Source organism: Saimiri boliviensis, chromosome 12, assembly GCF_048565385.1.
Source record: "Saimiri boliviensis isolate mSaiBol1 chromosome 12, mSaiBol1.pri, whole genome shotgun sequence".
In the NCBI taxonomy this organism is placed as follows: Eukaryota; Metazoa; Chordata; class Mammalia; order Primates; family Cebidae; genus Saimiri; species Saimiri boliviensis.
Window position 1 is genome coordinate 74043500 of NC_133460.1, and position 16822 is coordinate 74060321.

General features: G+C 41.9%; 2 protein-coding genes across 3 annotated transcripts in view; both read right to left on the reverse strand.

The window, feature by feature from the left end:
• Positions 1-7474: 7474 nt before the first annotated feature.
• CH25H (cholesterol 25-hydroxylase) lies at positions 7475-8823 on the reverse strand. Its single transcript, XM_003922420.4, has one exon. The coding sequence runs from the start codon at positions 8792-8794 to the stop codon at positions 7976-7978; it is 819 nt and encodes a 272-aa protein (XP_003922469.1). The 5' UTR covers positions 8795-8823; the 3' UTR covers positions 7475-7975.
• A 5253-nt stretch (positions 8824-14076) lies between these two features.
• The window catches only part of LIPA (lipase A, lysosomal acid type), a 45771-nt gene continuing 43025 nt past the window's right edge, over positions 14077-16822 (reverse strand). For both annotated transcript variants that reach the window (XM_003922414.2, XM_074382542.1), the window contains exon 10: positions 14077-15594. In XM_003922414.2, coding sequence (XP_003922463.1) covers positions 15361-15594 — 234 coding nt within the window. In that variant the 3' untranslated portion in view covers positions 14077-15360. The remainder of the gene's footprint in view (positions 15595-16822) is intronic.

The following is a 16822-nucleotide window of genomic DNA, read 5'->3' on the forward strand; positions in this document are numbered from 1 at the left end:
TGATTATTTATTATCTCACTGTAGGTGCTCATTAAGGTTTTGGTTAAATTGAAGTACTGAGCATTAGGCCAGGGAGGCAACGTAGACTAGTTCTGAGTAGCCTGAAATGCTGGGCTCTGTGCTGGTAACATGATCAGAAAGAAGCCCTCCATCAGAGCGGCCATTACAAGGGTCAAACCAGAAAGAAGCCCTAACCTTGGACAACTAGACCATAGCTCCTGGCTGGATGCACAGCTGGCTGGCTGCTCAGCTACCAGGACTTAGTCTGAAACCCCCCGTCTCAGCAGTCCCTTTCCCATCCCTCTTTATTGCCCTTCAGGAGGCCTCCACCCCACCTCACCACAATAATGTATGTTATACCTGCACTGTATACAAAAGTTTTTTTGCAAACTTTTTTCATTTATGGTAGACTTTTTTCTTTCATCAATGAACACTAGTCCCCCATCCAATCTCAAATCATCCCCATGAGCAAGTCTAGTAGTGGATTATATGGAAAAAAACTGCCTATGGGCATATCCCTTTGAATGTGTTGATTCACAGTCTAGCTTCTTTTTATGAAAATATAATCTGTGCTTGTAACAACTCACGTTTTCCTTGCAGAAAAAAGGAACAAGTTCTCAAAGACAAAACTATTTTAAGCATGCTTTGACTTATTTTTCTATGAAATCATGAGAAGGAGATGTGACAGAGAAAAACTCAGCTTCTGAGGGATGGCAGAGCCCAGTGATGACAAGTGATAAGGGCAGGTTCTGGAAGGGTGTGCCCAGTGTGTACCACGGCTCTGCCACTTACTAGCTAAAAGATATGAGGCGAGTTTCTGAATGTCTCCTTGTCATTCATGGGTTGCTATCAGGAATCAAATGAGTTATTAGATGTAAAATGAGTTGAGAGAATCTTGTACCCAGTAAGCATTTGATAAATGTCAACCAAAGAACAAAACAAAAGTACAAGGCAGCAAAAGAGATAGAGCTGGAAACAAACACACAGAGACAGGAAAAATACCAAGAGGCATCAAGACATGTCAAATGGAAAGTTATCCTAACAGAGGAAGTCAAGCTATGTGTTAGGAAGCTGCTAGCATCAGCTGCAACCTCAAAGCCATGGGGAACACAATGTGGCACTGTAGGACCCGTTACCCATTAAGAGGTCTGTTAGGAAATAAGGATGTGCTCTCTATGGGAAGGATAGGATTCAGGTAAAGTTTGGGCTTCCAAGTAGGCTTTGGTTCAAAGTCTTTTTTATGAGCCTTGAGATGCCTTTAACAAACATTTGGAATAAACTCTGCACTCGAATTGCTGTAAAATAGCACTTGCTCACCTTGGATAATAGAAGGTCAAGATGGGGTTGGCTTGTACTAAATAATGTCAGAACACTCACTTTGTTCTTCACATTGACCCCTATCAACCACACATAGTCAGTTTGCCTTCCCGGCCTGTGAAGCACCACAGCCTCTGGCTGTCAATTAGGATGTGGCTATTCACTGTCCACTGATGACAATCACTCATAACCTCCTATACTGGTTTGCGCTAAGGGGCTTCCTCCTGCAATCTAAAGGCAAAAGGACACCACAGAACGCTCAGGTTTCAACCAATGTCCCCTTTACATTCAAGTACCAGAAAGGTATTTAACCAGCCCAAGAAGAGGAATCTATTAGAAAGTTATGGACCCAAAGGCAAAAAGTGTAGCAGGTTTAGGGCCTAGAACCTGGGCCTAAAGAGCTTCCAGACACCAGGCGCTGGTCTGCTCCCAGAACTCCCATTCCCCTTCCACTCTTTCCAGGGCTATGTGTCTCTCATTTCCCCTCCCTGGAAATCTGCTCATCCTCCTTTCATTCTATGTGCAGATGGGCTTTCTTGGCATCATTACTCACACAGTATGAATGGCAGCCCCAAAATGGTCACCTGGATCCACTGGCTTACATATCCTAAATTCCTGAGAAATAGCCCAATTTTTCCTATGTGGGTCAGATTTCCAACTATGGTACAGAAAGCTGTGGCCATGATGTAGGGATCATATAGTATAACAATAGATACAGGGGCCCAATCTGTGTTCATATGTGTGCATAGTGGGTGTTGAGGAAGTTCTTAAAGAAAGGGGTCTGAGTTTTGCAGGCTCCCAGACATGCCTTCTTCCTCCTGAGAGGCTTTCTCTGGTAGGTCAGGAGAAACGATGAGCAAAGAGCAAAGGATGAATTATAGTCTTTCTCTCTCTCTCTCTCTCTCTCTCTCTCTCTCTCTCTCTCTCTCTCTTTCTTTGTCTCTCTCTCTGTGTGTGTGTGTGTGTGTGTGTGTGTGTGTGTGTTCATGATAAATTGGCTTCAGAGCTAAAACTCAGAACATGAGGTACTAGATTAATTTATCATCATCATCATCACCATCATCATTTGGTATAACTGACGTACTATAAACTATACATATTTAACATACACAATTTGATAAATGTTAGCATATGTGTACACCTGTGAAACCATCCCCACAATCAAGATAGTGAACATATCCCTCATTACTAAATGTTTTCTCATACCCCTTTGGTAATTCATGTTTGCTGCCCTTCCCTTCCCCAAACAACTACTGATCTACTTTCTGTCCCAATGAATTCATTTGCATTTTCTGGAGTTTTATATAAATTGAACTACATAGTAAATACTCTTTTGTGTCTGGTTTCTTTTACTCAGCATAATTAGGATGCATCCTTAGTGAAGCATGTATTAATCATCTTTTTCTGGTTATTGCTGAGTCATATTCCATTGTGTGAAGCTTTTTAAAACATTTTTTAGACAAAGCTTTTCAGTGTTTACAGGAATAAAAACAATGTTCACACTTCCTACCCACAAAAGCATGTGGCAGGGTAGATCTTAGCAAAATTTGAAACAAACACGTCATTCAAGTTGCTACAAGTCAGCAGAACTGTTTATGTTGGGTTTATGCAAATGATTAGCAAAGAATATTGATCGCAGCAATTTCTAAGTAGTGTCAATAACTGCATTCTTGATACTCACCAAGCGTCAATAAGAAACTTGTTCAAAATCACGAAGTTCATAAGCAGTGGAGCCAGTTCATAAGATTGGAATCCAGGCAGAACTTGCAACAGTCTCCCACGTGGACTCACTGCCACTGTTCACTGCTGCCAGTTACCTTCTTGAACCAGACCTAGCATTATTCCCTTGCTGGAAATCTGTGGACCACCCTCCCCACTCTCTTAATTGCCCAAGTCCAGGTTTCAGTGCATTTATCCGTATATTCATTATAAATCAACAAATAGTAACAAGCTCTAACATTTGTTTCAAAGCAATTTTACATACAATTTGTGAAAAGCCCTGGGACATAAGCAGGTGAGCCAATAGTTCTAAAAAGTTTCAATGGCTTGTGAAGAGGCAAGACAACAAATGCTTGTTGCTAGGACCCAATCCCAGGCCCTAACTGCCTCGTTGTATATATGCCTTGAATGTCGGACCAATTTCTTCCTTGCTCATTCAGTGCTCAGGGCTTCCTGACTTGTTTCAAGAATGTCAAGTCCTTTCATTTCTCTCTAGTTTTGCAACTGCTATTTCTTCTGCAAGGTATACCTTTTACTCTGCTTAGTGAAGACACAAAAATTCTTTGTGATTTAGCTCAAATGTCCCATCTCTTTTTGGACTCCCTTAACAACCTGTTAATATTCTCCATTACAGCACTGGCCACATTAGATTAAATGCATTTGCTTGCCCGACTCTCTTTTCCGGTATACTGTGGCCTCCTCTAGAACAGAGATTATGGGTTGTGAACGTGGCCAGAATTAGAAATCTGGGATTGACTAGTGATGGAAGATGGATAAGAACAAGAAGGAATGGATGAAAAATGCATGATTTTTAATTATTATACTTCAAGTTCTGGGGTACATGTGCAGAACATACAGGTTTGTTACATAGGTATACACATGCCATGGCGGTTTGCTGCATCCATTACCCTGTCATCTATATTAGGTATTTCTTCTAATGCTATCCCTCCCCTAGCCCCCCACATCCCTACTATCCTTTCCTAGCCCCTCACCACCAAACAGGCCCCGATGAGTGATGTTCCCCTCCCTGTGTCCATGTGCTCTCATTGTTCAACATCCACTTGTGAGTGAGAACATGTGGTGTTTGGTTTTCTGTTCTTGTCGTCAGTTTGCTGAGAATGATGGTTTCTAGCTTCATCCATGTCCCTGCAAAGGACAGGAACTCATCCTTTTGATTAATGGCAAAGGTATGCTTCTAGTTCTTCCAGGATTCAGGCAACACTGAACCAATGTTTATTAAGAACTGGACATAGTACTAGAGGCAGAGATAAATCACAGATAGGACAAAAATAGTTGTGTGTTTGTGTTTATGTATGTGAAGAGTGAGAGAAAAGGAGGTAAAGTGTGTGTACACATGTAGTACAAATATAACAGGTTTGTACATGTTTACATATATGGTGTATGTTCATATAGTGTATACACATATAGTAGTATGTTTATACATATGTGCATATATACAGTATATGTACATTGTGTATAAATACATGTATTATACATATAATGGCATATCAATATATAGTTTGTGTGTAGTGTGTGCATATATAGCATGTTTACATGTTATGTACATATGCACACATACATGGCATATGTGAATACATGCGTGTACACACATTGCATATAGAGTACATAAGGAGCTAGTAGGAAAGATATTAATTATATGCAATACAGGTATTTTTTAGTAAAATGAGAAGCACTTTGAGGCTTGCCTTCCTACTGTGGTGAGAGAGGAACCATTGAAGAGAGAAGAAACAGCTGGAGAATGAGGAAGGAAAGGAGTTGAGAGAAACCTCACTAAAGGCACACAAGAACCACATTCTAAGATGAGCTGGTTTGCAGTAGCAAATTCCTTCAAAAAAGGAAAGCCAAGGAAATGGAAACCAAAAGGGGAAAAATCACTGGATTTGGTAATTAGAAAATTAGTAGGCAACACAGAGCAAAAGTTTCCAGAGGAGTGGGAGTGAATGACTCAGAGGTAAGGATGTAAAATCAAACAAAATAGATTTCTGTCTCTTTTCAAAACTTTTGCCTTGAAAGGATGCTAGGAGAAGCAGCTTGTGATGGAAGCAGAATCAACAACTTGGCTTTATTTGGTTCCCTGGAAGATGAAAGAGCGCAAGCATGTTTGTGAACAGAAAGCTTACCGTTCTGAACTGCAGTTCTAGTGCTCACATTGGGACGCATCGGTCACAGCAAACACTACAGTCAAATTTCAGATTCATCTAGCACTTTGCTTCTAGTAACTCAAAAATCCCTCACAACAACTCTTCAAGGGAGGGTCTATGATCATCCACATTTTACAGATAAGGAAGCTAAGGCACAGAGAGGTTAAGTAACTTGTCCAAAGTCACTCAGCTAGTAAGTCCCAGAACTCAGATTCCCACCCAGGTAAGCTGGCTGCAGTAGTTGGGTTTGTAATGTGGGTGCAATGAGGGATGCAGAAAACACAGACCTTGACCTGCCTCCTGTTCTCCTAGGTCCTGCTTAGACTGGCCTTGATCTACCTCTCCCAGCTTTCTCTTCTACCCAGGCAGAGGTTTTGGCAGCCATGTGGAAGTGAAGTCATGGGCCAGGGTAACAATGTTTTAGAGGTAGTAACAGAGGAGGAACAACAGAGGGAGGCCATTTGTTGCTGTTGCAGGGTTTGCAGCTCTCCGGCAGTTATGTTATCAAAAAGAGTGGCACAGTTTACACTACCAGACCTAAGTTTAGTAGAACTGGCTCCCACTCCTCATAGTTTGTAGCCTAGAAAAAAAGGTACTTAACCTATGTGGGTACCAATCCTCCATCCATAACATAGGATGACGATGATGATGGTGAAGATGATGATAACTATTCTACATCCCTTCTGGTGTTGTTGTAAGGAGCAAGTGAGAAATTATGTGAAAGCGCATGCACATATGAACTTTTTCTTTACTGTTTTTATTAATAGATTCTCAAGCTATCTGAAAAATTTCTCATCTTCTCCACTTGCCCAGTTCTACCTCCCAAGGCATTAAAAACTATTAAGACATTTGATTGTGAGAAAGTGTTTCTAAATCCAAATTGTGCAGTTTCCATGTGTACAATTTGCCCCAAATCTAAAATTCCTTTATGTAATGATGCAACAGGATACATTTTTATAGTTCTCTGAGGATAAGCTGTGATAAATTGTCATTATCTGTAATTTACAGGGCAACTTTTGGGAGCCCACACTGCTTCCAACTCATAGTTGCACCACAGATTCCCACATCTGTCTGTTTATCCTTCTCTTCTTCTTCCAGGCACCACACGATAATAATATACTACCGCCAACGTAGCATTTTTCCCTCACATCTCACTTCCTCTTTTCATGGATTTCACTTTTATAAATCAATGTCGTCTTTAAATCTGAGCCTGATCCTGACACAGACAGAGGAAGACGTAACTTCAGTCAAGAAGCTAAAGAACACACACGTTGAAGGGAACATGGGGAAACTGTCTGTGTGGCTCCACCTTCTGGGCACATTCTGCCAAACATTTGGAGGACCCTAACCATATTTCTTGGGAGTCTCATTTGGCTAACTGTGGAGACCAGGTCTCTAGATGGATGTTCTACCTTTAAACCTGACAATTTTGTTTGAATATAACGAGCCAAGAAGTACACACAAAGCTGCCATTCTTTATGTTTTGTCTAAACTGTCTTGATTTTTAACTTTACATATATAAACTATATTCCAAAAACAAAATTAAAATGAATAGGCAGGAGTTAGATGGGGTACACGATGGATGCTGGGTGTGTAGTTAGTAATAGGAACATTTAGTGCCATCTACAAGAACACGTGGGACACTTTCTCCTTTTCTAGGTGAAAAGCCAGGGATCCAGGGCCAAATTTCACTTTATCTTTCTTTGAGAAAGGGCTCTACCTGTTGCATGTATGTTTTAATTAAGAAAACTGAATATACAAAAATTCCAGATTTCAGAAGCAATGTTTTGATGGTCATTTGTAGTAGCTAAGGATGGCTTCGTGAAAACAGGGCCTTCCTCAGAATCCCCTTCTGTATCTATCAGCTGCTCTAGTGTATGCAATTGACTTAAAAGTTTTGCAAAGCAAGGCACACCTCCAATTCTGTTCCTCCCCTAATCAATCCTTTCTCACAAATAGTAAAATGATTGCCCAGTGTTAATCTCTCTATGAAACTTTACAGACTAATCCTATCATTTGCCTGTTATGCAGAAATGAGCTGAAAGCATCAGGAACATTAGCATATTTTTCCTCCATGAAATTTCCAGAGCACAATGACAAGCAGACCCCCTTCTCCTGCCTCCTTCTCTCCAACAACCCCCCACAAAACACCCTACACCCAGATTCCTCTGTTTCTGTGGTAAGGCTGATGGAGGCTTAGAAGGACACTTGGTATCCCCACTCCCTCTTCCCATTTTAATCAGTCAAAATGCCAGTGAAATGCAAGTCAACACATGTTCTTTTTTTCTTTTTTAAAGCATGAAAAACATTTCTTTCAAAATAAATATACAGTTCTATAAAAAACATAAAAAGGCACTCTAATCTTGGCTGCTCTCCAGCAGAAACATGTTCAACTGTTTTTAGAGTCATCCATAAAAATATGTTCTTTTAGCCAGGTTTTAGAACACTTTCAAACATAGGAAATTCCTTATTCTACAAACAAGTCCTTTTAGAGATACTCTAAATATGCCTGTGATGGATGTCTTTTTCACATCCGGGATTCAAGGCTGTTGAAGTGAGCTAGACTATGAATACCAAGAACACAAAGTTGTATTGATACACAAACCTTTGGTAAATTGCGTTGTCAGACTACAAAAATACATCAGGTTTTATCTATGGTTTTCATCGGTTAATAAGTTACTGTAGTTGCTTAAAATATACATATATTGCTCAGGTGTTTCTCTTAATTCAAGTATGAAAGGCAGTCCCGAGTCTTAGGGGCACCCACCGCAGCCACATTACCGCACTGGGACAGATGCAGGCCGCAGCGTTCCCAGAATTTTGTCCCAGTGTGTGAAGTACGGGGCAAAGTTGCAGTTAAAGTGAGAGTGATGCAGGTCATGGTGCGCCACACCCCCGTACCACCCGAAGGGCACCAGTCTGTGAGTGGACCAAGGGAAGTTGTAGCCAGAGTGGTCCTCCACGGACAGCCAGATGTTCAGCACGTGGAAGGTCAGGGCAGTGAGCGGGTGGCACCCGAGCAGCGTGACGTTCACCATGTCGAAGACGCCCAAGGAAAACAGTTCCCAGACGCTCAGGTACTGCGTGGCCAGCGCGAACGAGGACGGGTTCTGGTGGTGCACCTTGTGGAAGGTGCGGTACAGCCAGGGCACCTTGTGGTGCAGCAGGTGCCAGACGAAGAACTCCGTGTCGAAGAGCAGCAGGCAGAGCAGGACGTGCTGCAGCAGCAGGAGCAGCTCGGGAGCTTCGTGGGGCAGGAGGGCCGGGCTGCGGGCCCATTGCAGCAGCGTCACGGGGAACACGAACGTCACGTGCTGGTAGAGGGTCTGCCACAGGCAGGGCAGCAGCTGCCGCGCGGACGGCGAGAAGTCCGGGTGGATCTTGTAACGCCGCAGCGCGGGCGCCCGGCAGCACAGGACGTCCAGCACCACGAAGGGCAGGCAGAAGCCCACGTACGTGGTGATGGAGAAGAGGACCGGGAAGAAGGGCGACAGTATGAGGGCCTCCCAGCTCCTCACGCGGTCCCAGAGGGGCTGCAGGAACAGCCGCTCAGAGCTGCAGAGGACCTGGGGCTGGGAGCAGTTGTGGCAGCTCATGGCGAGGCTGCGCGGCCAGCAGCTGCTGCTGCTCGAGTGCCACCGACTCTTCACAGCACTCCGGGCCCCGCCCCGAGTGACGTCACTGCGTTTCCATCGCTCTGCCCGCGATGCGAAGCCTGAGTCAGTCATCTACCTGGCAGAGCGGCGCTTGATGGCTGCAAATATGCTCCTGCACAGCCGCGTCTCAGCGGCTCTGACACGGGCGAGCAGGCAGGGCACTTAGTACTTTTCGTCTGTGTTCTGGTTTTTCAGTTGATGTACAATTAACACACGATACAATGTACAGACCTACCGTGCGGAGTTTCTATGAGTCTGGCAACTCAGTTCACGTGTGTCGTCACGAGTCTCAAACTAAACGGGTTCCGTTGCCACCAGAAAGTGCATCTTGACAATCAAGGCAGAACTGTTGGTACTTTTTAATGCATACGTATAACTACATCCATGTGCTCTCATAAAGACGCAAGCATAACCGCATTTTTAAAAATTGTCTAAAGCGGCAAGCGGTCTGTAGCTCCGGGGTTGCGGTCTATCCAGCCGCGAACTGGAAAGGATCCCTTCGCACAGGGAACCGCGGGTCCCCAATCGCCGGCGGTGACCGCCAGCTCAGGAAATCAGACGGGACAGGTGGCCGGATGGGAAACCTCCGCCAGCTCCAGCTTCTCCCGAGAGTTTTCCTGGCCGGCGGGCAGCAAGCTGGAGAGCCCCGGCACGCAGGCTCTCCGGGAGGGGCCGCAGCCCGGCCGCGGAGCTACCCTCTGGGGCGCTTCCCGGGGCGCCCGGTCCGCAATCCTAGCGGGGAGGCCCCACACTGCTGAGACAGGGCTCCGCTTTGCCGGGAAAATGCTGGATTTAACGCCCAGTCTGCGCCAATCTGGCCAAAAAGCCGTTGTACCGGGCGGTGGGAACAGTTAACTCAGCGAACCACCTGCGTTGTTCATCAAGGGAAAGAGATGCGCGTTCCTGAAGCCTCCCGGGAGGCTGCTGAAGGAGCGAGGCGATCCCTGCCCTGCCCTTCCCCGTTGTTGGCTTCGCTGGGCCAACTTGCCCCGGCCCTCCGCCTCCCTTCCCCGAATCCACTCCCGGCCGACAGAGCTGGGCTACAGGGCTCTATCTCATGCATTTCTCCGCCTCCCCACTGAGGTCCTTGGGCCAGGGGACACCGAGCACAGGGAGGTCGGTGTTGGAGAGCTCTCAAGAGACCCTGGGAACAGCACAAAAATCCTCACGTTCAACCCATGACACGAAACAGGGGTCTCTCCTTAGAGGATAGACGTTTTGGACACAAGCTTTGAAACCAGGAAGCATTCCCAATTCTTTTTTAGTGTCTTCTCTCTGTGTGGTTGGGGTCAGCCCTTCACTACTTGAAGCTTGCCTTTTCTTATCCCCACAATTCCCTACAAAGGGAAATTGAGAATATTAAATGGAAAAATATTAAGTCTACCGTGTAAAGCCCACCTAGGTGCCACGCATTGGCTAAATGTTTTATTTGAAGTGATTTCATACAACCCTCAAAAGAGCTGGCTTCTTCACCCGGCCAAGAAGTAGGATGATTATTATTGCTGTGGGTTTACAGCAGTAAAATCGTAAGCCCTAGCACACGGCAAACACACAAAGTAATATGCATACAGTTTTAAACTCCACATGTTACCTGAAAGATAACTGAGTAATTTGAAATTAAAATCAAGTAAGATTATGTAAAGATAAAAATACAAAGCCATCTATTATGAGGAAAGAACAAGTGCTACAAAAATATGGACCAATATATGGGCTTAAAACTACGATAATATATAGTATATACGCATACATATATAATAGACCAATTCATAATGTATAATATATAGCATATAGACACATAGGCCAATTTGTAATTCAGAATCATCTAACTTGTGTGTGTCCATTAACTGCCACTGATGGAATTCTGACATTCCTTAGATGCTAATTCCCAGGAGTCCTCAGCAGTAGCCTCTAGCCCCACAGCAGCCTTTTTAAACCCAGTATGCCATAAAAAAATATTATTATATTCTACTGACATATTTGCTGTTGATGAGATAAAGGTTCAGAAGCAGCTCTGAGCTTCTTGACAGCCAATGCAAAAAGGGAACGAGGATGTATTTTTCTAATGCTGCTGCTTTGATTTCTAGATAGCAGAAAATAGGTATAATGCAGGTCCCTGGTTTCTTCCAATTAAACAACCTGTCTTTCCTAGGCTGTTCACCCCATCTCCTCCCTTCCCCAATGCTGTTTTCATGTCACTTTTAGGGCAACCCAGAAACTTTTCTTTCTTATTCCTACTAGACATGATCGTGTCCTTGATGCAGTGTTTCAGAGAAGAGCTTCCTTCTTACAACTCCAAAGGAACCATTAGAGCTCCCTTTCTCAGCACTAAAAGTAGATTTCCGCTCGTAAGTAAAATATCACTCAAATTTACCCTCAACAGAAGTTAACCCCCAACCTTCCTTTCAGCATACATTGTCCTGTTCTGTGATCTCAGTCATTATGCTTGGGTGCTTTGCATGCTCTTGCAGACTTTTTTTAAGTGAGTGGCATTGACAGGTTTGCTTACTTTGAATTTAGCTGCTAGGTTTGCTGTCAGGACTGTCTTCTTTGAGCTCCCCCACCCCAACCAACCCATTCGTTTTCTGCTTTGGTGCATCCATCTTCTATCACTGTTAGAATAGTCTCCATGTGCTGATTGCAGAAAGCTGTGGGCAGCAAAACCTGAGAACTGTGGCTTCAGACTGCTTTGTCGGGGCTCTCCCCTCTGACTTCATGGCACTTTGAAGACTAGCAACTAGCTTCTCTGCCATCTTTGCACTTGCAGCTGACCAGGACAGAAGTTTTTATCTAACTATCCCAAGGGAACCATCCCAGGGGAAATGATGAATTACAGTTGTATTAGTTCTCCACTCTATATCATGGAGAATGCTGAACAATATGTCAGGTAACCAAAAATAGCATCACTTAATGGCCCAAAATAAAATTGAACACTATAAAGAACTAAGATGGTATCATTTCTTCAATTTGGCACACTTGCACCTTTAGACAGTTCTTATTTGCACAAAAACTTAATAGCTTGCTAGATGAATAGGTCTTTTTAGAGCACAAGGTATCTCTTCTAGGACTTTTTCCCACAGTACCAAGCATTACGTCTTGTATAAAATGAGTGTTCAAAAGATATTTGTAGACTCAAGATTCATTTTAAAGGAAACTGGCTCTAAATTGAGGCTAAAAAATAATTTTTTTTCTGGAGTACTGGTTGATGTAGATTGGATCTACTTACCTATAAAGATGGTTTTCCCTAAAATGGGGTGTTTATGGGTGGCATTAGAACTTTGGCTACACCATTTCTTGTTCAATTGATGGTTTTCCACAAAAGGGGGTGTTTTGTGACAGATGCCATTAGACCTTTGGCCATGCCATCTCTTCTCCAGCTGATCATGGCTTCCTACATATGTCTTGGCATGGTTTTTCTGGCACGGTTGGAGAACAGGAATCCTTTATTTTCTGCTTATTACAGGGGTCAAATCACTTTTCTGAGAGTACAACAATCAAGTTTCTGCATACTAATCACAATCTCAAAGTTATATGGCACCAACTCACCTAAAGAATGTGGATACTGCTCCCCTACTTCCTGCAGATCAAATATGTAGTAGCAAAGCCTGTTACCAGTCACATAATCCCTTTCTAAAGTAACCTTTATGATTTCTTTTCCTTCTCAAATTAGGTAAGGCCTAGTTTGTAGTTTAGGATACTAACTAAAACTTCCTGGATATTAGAAATGTATAGTGTTGTGTATCATGGAAGACTCATAGAGGCAGAATGATCTCAAAGACCAAAATCGAATCCTTCATTTTAAAGACTAAAGATTAAAAATGCAGTCTCAGAAAAGTCAAGACAAGACTAGCTAGGGTTAAAAAAGCAAGGTACAGCCAAAGTGAGCAGAAAAGGGCCAGTGTTGGTTCTAAGGTAAGTATCTCTTCAGGAGGAGTTTGGTGTTGGAATGGGGCATTGAAGCTACTTTTATGTGACACTTTACAAAAGACTCAGAAAACATGAGTTAGCCATGCCAAAAACAATAGGAGATGCTGATGAAGAACGTGAGGATGTTAGCTCCCTCCAAACACTCCCTTGATGCTCCTATTAGTCCAAATACTGGTGCAGATCTGGTTTTAAACACTTTGTATTTCAATCACATGTCACATGCAAATGGGTGCTTCTACTCACTCATACTGTTGAAAACTCTCAACAACTTCTCTGAAAATTGTAAGGCAAATAAAATCATCCCCATTAAAAGGCATACCCTTGCCTGGAGGGCAGAGAAACAAATACTCGCCTCACCTGTCAAAGGGGTTATTGCAAAGATCAAAGCCTTATGAAAAGGCTTTGAAACCCTACGAGGCACAATGCAAAATGCAAAGTATTATTTTTAGTAACGCTAAGACAGTTTGACACAGAAAGAGTTTTACTTGCTTAGTTCAGAACTAAACTTGAAATCTGCACCTAACACAACATAATAAAATACTGGTTGAATAACTTTTTAAAAATCAGAATAATTACTATTCGAAGTTGCCTTTCAGTGTCAGAACAGATCAGGGTGACTTCTCTTTTGAAAATCTCTTCATATGTTAAAAAATAAATGACAAGAGATCAAATTACAGCATATTTTTAATGTTTACCTTTAACAAATTAACACTTTTAATACCTACAAACACAAAATAATCATTATTTGGGGATGTCACTAGTATAAACTTCAGTCCTATATATGTATGAGGCCTGACTTAAAACCTTTTCCTCCTGCCACTCATCCTCCAACCACATCTGAAATTCTGATCAGTCATTTACCTATTAGGCAAACTTTCATTTTCAGTTTACATTTGAGGGGCAGCTATTCCTTGAGAACGTCTTCCAGATGTTATCCGCTAGGCAAGAAGTAATCATACTCCTGAACAGAAATACAACCATGGCTGGCCATCAAATTACCAACTGGCTCATAATGCAACAAAGTTCTCTAACTTCCCTAGAGGAAGACACTGGAGAAAATCTTAGAAAAAGTAGTGAGGGAAGGGGGCATGGGAAGATTTGCAAGCAATGCCAAGAGTGCCCTCTTGTGGCAAACAAAAACATGATTTCTTTTTTTTTTAATCGCTCTCATTGTTACTTGGTAGCCCTTCATTTCCCAAGTAAACACATTATTTTAAAGAAGAGTTCCAAGTCCTGCCAAGAGAGAAAGGGAAGAATTGAATGTCTATTAAATAAAAGAGAAAAAAGCATATACACAATTCTTTGGGCCTATGAGGCTCATTCAGTTTTATTGAAAAGTTTAAGTAAGACTTTAAACATTACAAAGTAGTATTCTGCCTGCTTCTATTAGCCAATACCAAGCACTGTATTGTTACTGCAGCTAAAATAACTATATCAGAAAAACATATAAATTGTCATTTTGTCCACTGGACAATACTGTAAGAAAACAATGCTACAAGAAAAGCATAAAAATATAGACTTCCCAACACAGGGACGTGAAGCAGGTGTATTCAAAATAAAGACGCATATAAAACTAAGACATAAAATGAATCCCTGAGCTGAGCATTCATCCAAAAACATCACATTCACACTTCATTTGGGTGAAAATGAACTAGGACACTTCTCATGGGCAACCATGGGCTTTGGCTTCATACAGATATGATCAATAATGACAGTAGCTGATTCCAAGAGTATATTAATCTCAGGGGAAAAAAATAGTGATATAGTCTCCACAGGGATTTGCTTCTCAGATAAGTAGAATTATGGCCTGGCATGAAATCTGGAGTTCATGAATATAGATGGTTGAGTGTGTCAGTCATCAAGTATTTAAAACAGATTTTGTTTTTTTGTTTTTTGTTTTTTATCAGTGCAATTTGTTTTTGAAGACTCCAGATTATTTCATGTAACCTGAGCAATTAAAATATGTGTCAAATCACAGCTGTCACAGTTAAGTTTGATAAAATTCATTGTAGAATCTTTGTTACTGGCACAGCTGTGATATCTCTAGATTTGTCTATGCACCTACTGCCAGAAAACATGATCAAATGTCATTTAGATCTCTAACTACAAGGCCATTAGACTAGACAGCCCTTTAAGGCAAGGACATGAAAACTGTGTACTTTTATATCTAACTCAAGTCAGTGACAGATTTACCAATGACAACACAATTTAAAAATTCCAACATACGTATTAATTTGTCCTATGAAGGGCAAAAAAGTCAATATAGTATATTTAAAATTTTAAGAACAGAATGGATATAATGACCTTTTCACATATTAATGATTATTTTAAAGACTTAAAGAGATAACACCATGGTTGAGACACTAGCTTCCTATTCCAGCCCTAATTAAAGAAAAAAAAAATAGCTAGTGTGTTTCTAATTGTAACTAGAAAGAAGAGGACATCTTCAAAGTTATCATTTTCTTAGATATAAAAATACTTAAGACCTGGGAAAGGAAAACAAGTGTTTTACAGAAATTAAGCAAACACATTTTCACATGACGTACTCACTGACTTGATGGTACACAGCTCAAGTCCAGCTTTCACTGGTATTTCCTCATTAGATTAATAATTTTATTATACAGCCGCCAAGGGGCGTCCAGGCCCCAGATGAAGTCAAGATGCTCCCACTCTGGAATGCTCTCGTGAGACACCAAGTTGGTGATCTGAGTCAGTAAGATATTGATGTCGTAGACATCTGCAAGCCAGTCATGACCCCCACTCCAGACTGCAGTCGGCACAAGCATGTCCTTCACATTGTACATGGGAGGGTAACTCTACAATGAAAACGAAACACAGAAAGCCTCGTTGTTGTTTTAATTTTCAAAGTCATAATAAACAGAATTTCCATTAAACATTGTCTAGGTTTGACTAAGAATAACAGACTAAAATATATATGCATATATACATATATATATATATATAATTGCACTTCAGGTTCTGAGGTACATGTGAAGAACATGCAGGATTGTTGCATAGGTACATACGTGGCAATGTCGTTTGCTGCCTCCATCCTCATCACCTATATCTGGCATTTCTCCCCTTGTTATCTCTCCCCAACTCCCTACGCCCCACTGTCCCTCGCCTAGTCCCCCGCAACAGACCTCAGTGTGTGATGCTCCCCTCCCTGTGTCCATGTGTTCTCATTGTTCAACACTCGCCTATGAGTGAGAACATGCAGTGTTTGATTTTCTATTCTTGTGACAGTTTGCTGAGAACGATAGTTTCCAGGTTCATCCATGTCCCTACAAAGGACATGAACTCATCGTTTTTTATGGTTGCATAGTATTCCATGGTGTATATGTGCCACATTTTCCCTGTCCAGTCTATCATTGATGGGCATTTGGGTTGGTTCCAAGTCTTTGCTATTGTAAACAGTGCTGCAATGAACATACGTGTGCATGTGACTTTATAATAGAACAATTTATAATCCTTTGGGTATATACCCAGTAATGGGATTGCTGGGTCAAATGGAATTTCTATTTCTAGGTCCTTGAGGAATCATCACACTGTCTTCCACAATGATTGAACTAATTTACACTCCACCAACAGTGTAAAAGTGTTCCTATTTTTCCACATCCTCTCCAGCATCTGTTGTCTCTAGATTTTTTAATGATCGCCATTCTAACTGGCGTGAGATGGTATCTCAATGTAGTTTTGATTTGCATTTCTCTAATGGCCAGTGATGATGAACATTTTTTCATATGTTTGTCGGCCTCATATATGTCTTCTTTTGAAAAGTGTCTGTTTGTCTCTTTTGCCCACTTTTGAATGGGTTTGCTTTTTTCTCCTAAATCTGTTTTAGCTCTTTGTAGATTCTGGATATTAGATGGGTAGATTGCAAAAATGTTTTCCCATTCTGTTGGTTGCCAGTTCTAATGATTGTTTCTTTTGCTGTGCAGAAGCTCTGGAGTTTAATTAGATCCCATTTGTCTATTTTGGCTTTTGTTGCCAATGCTTTTGATGTTTTAGTCGTGAAGTCCTTGCCTACGCCTATGTCCTGAA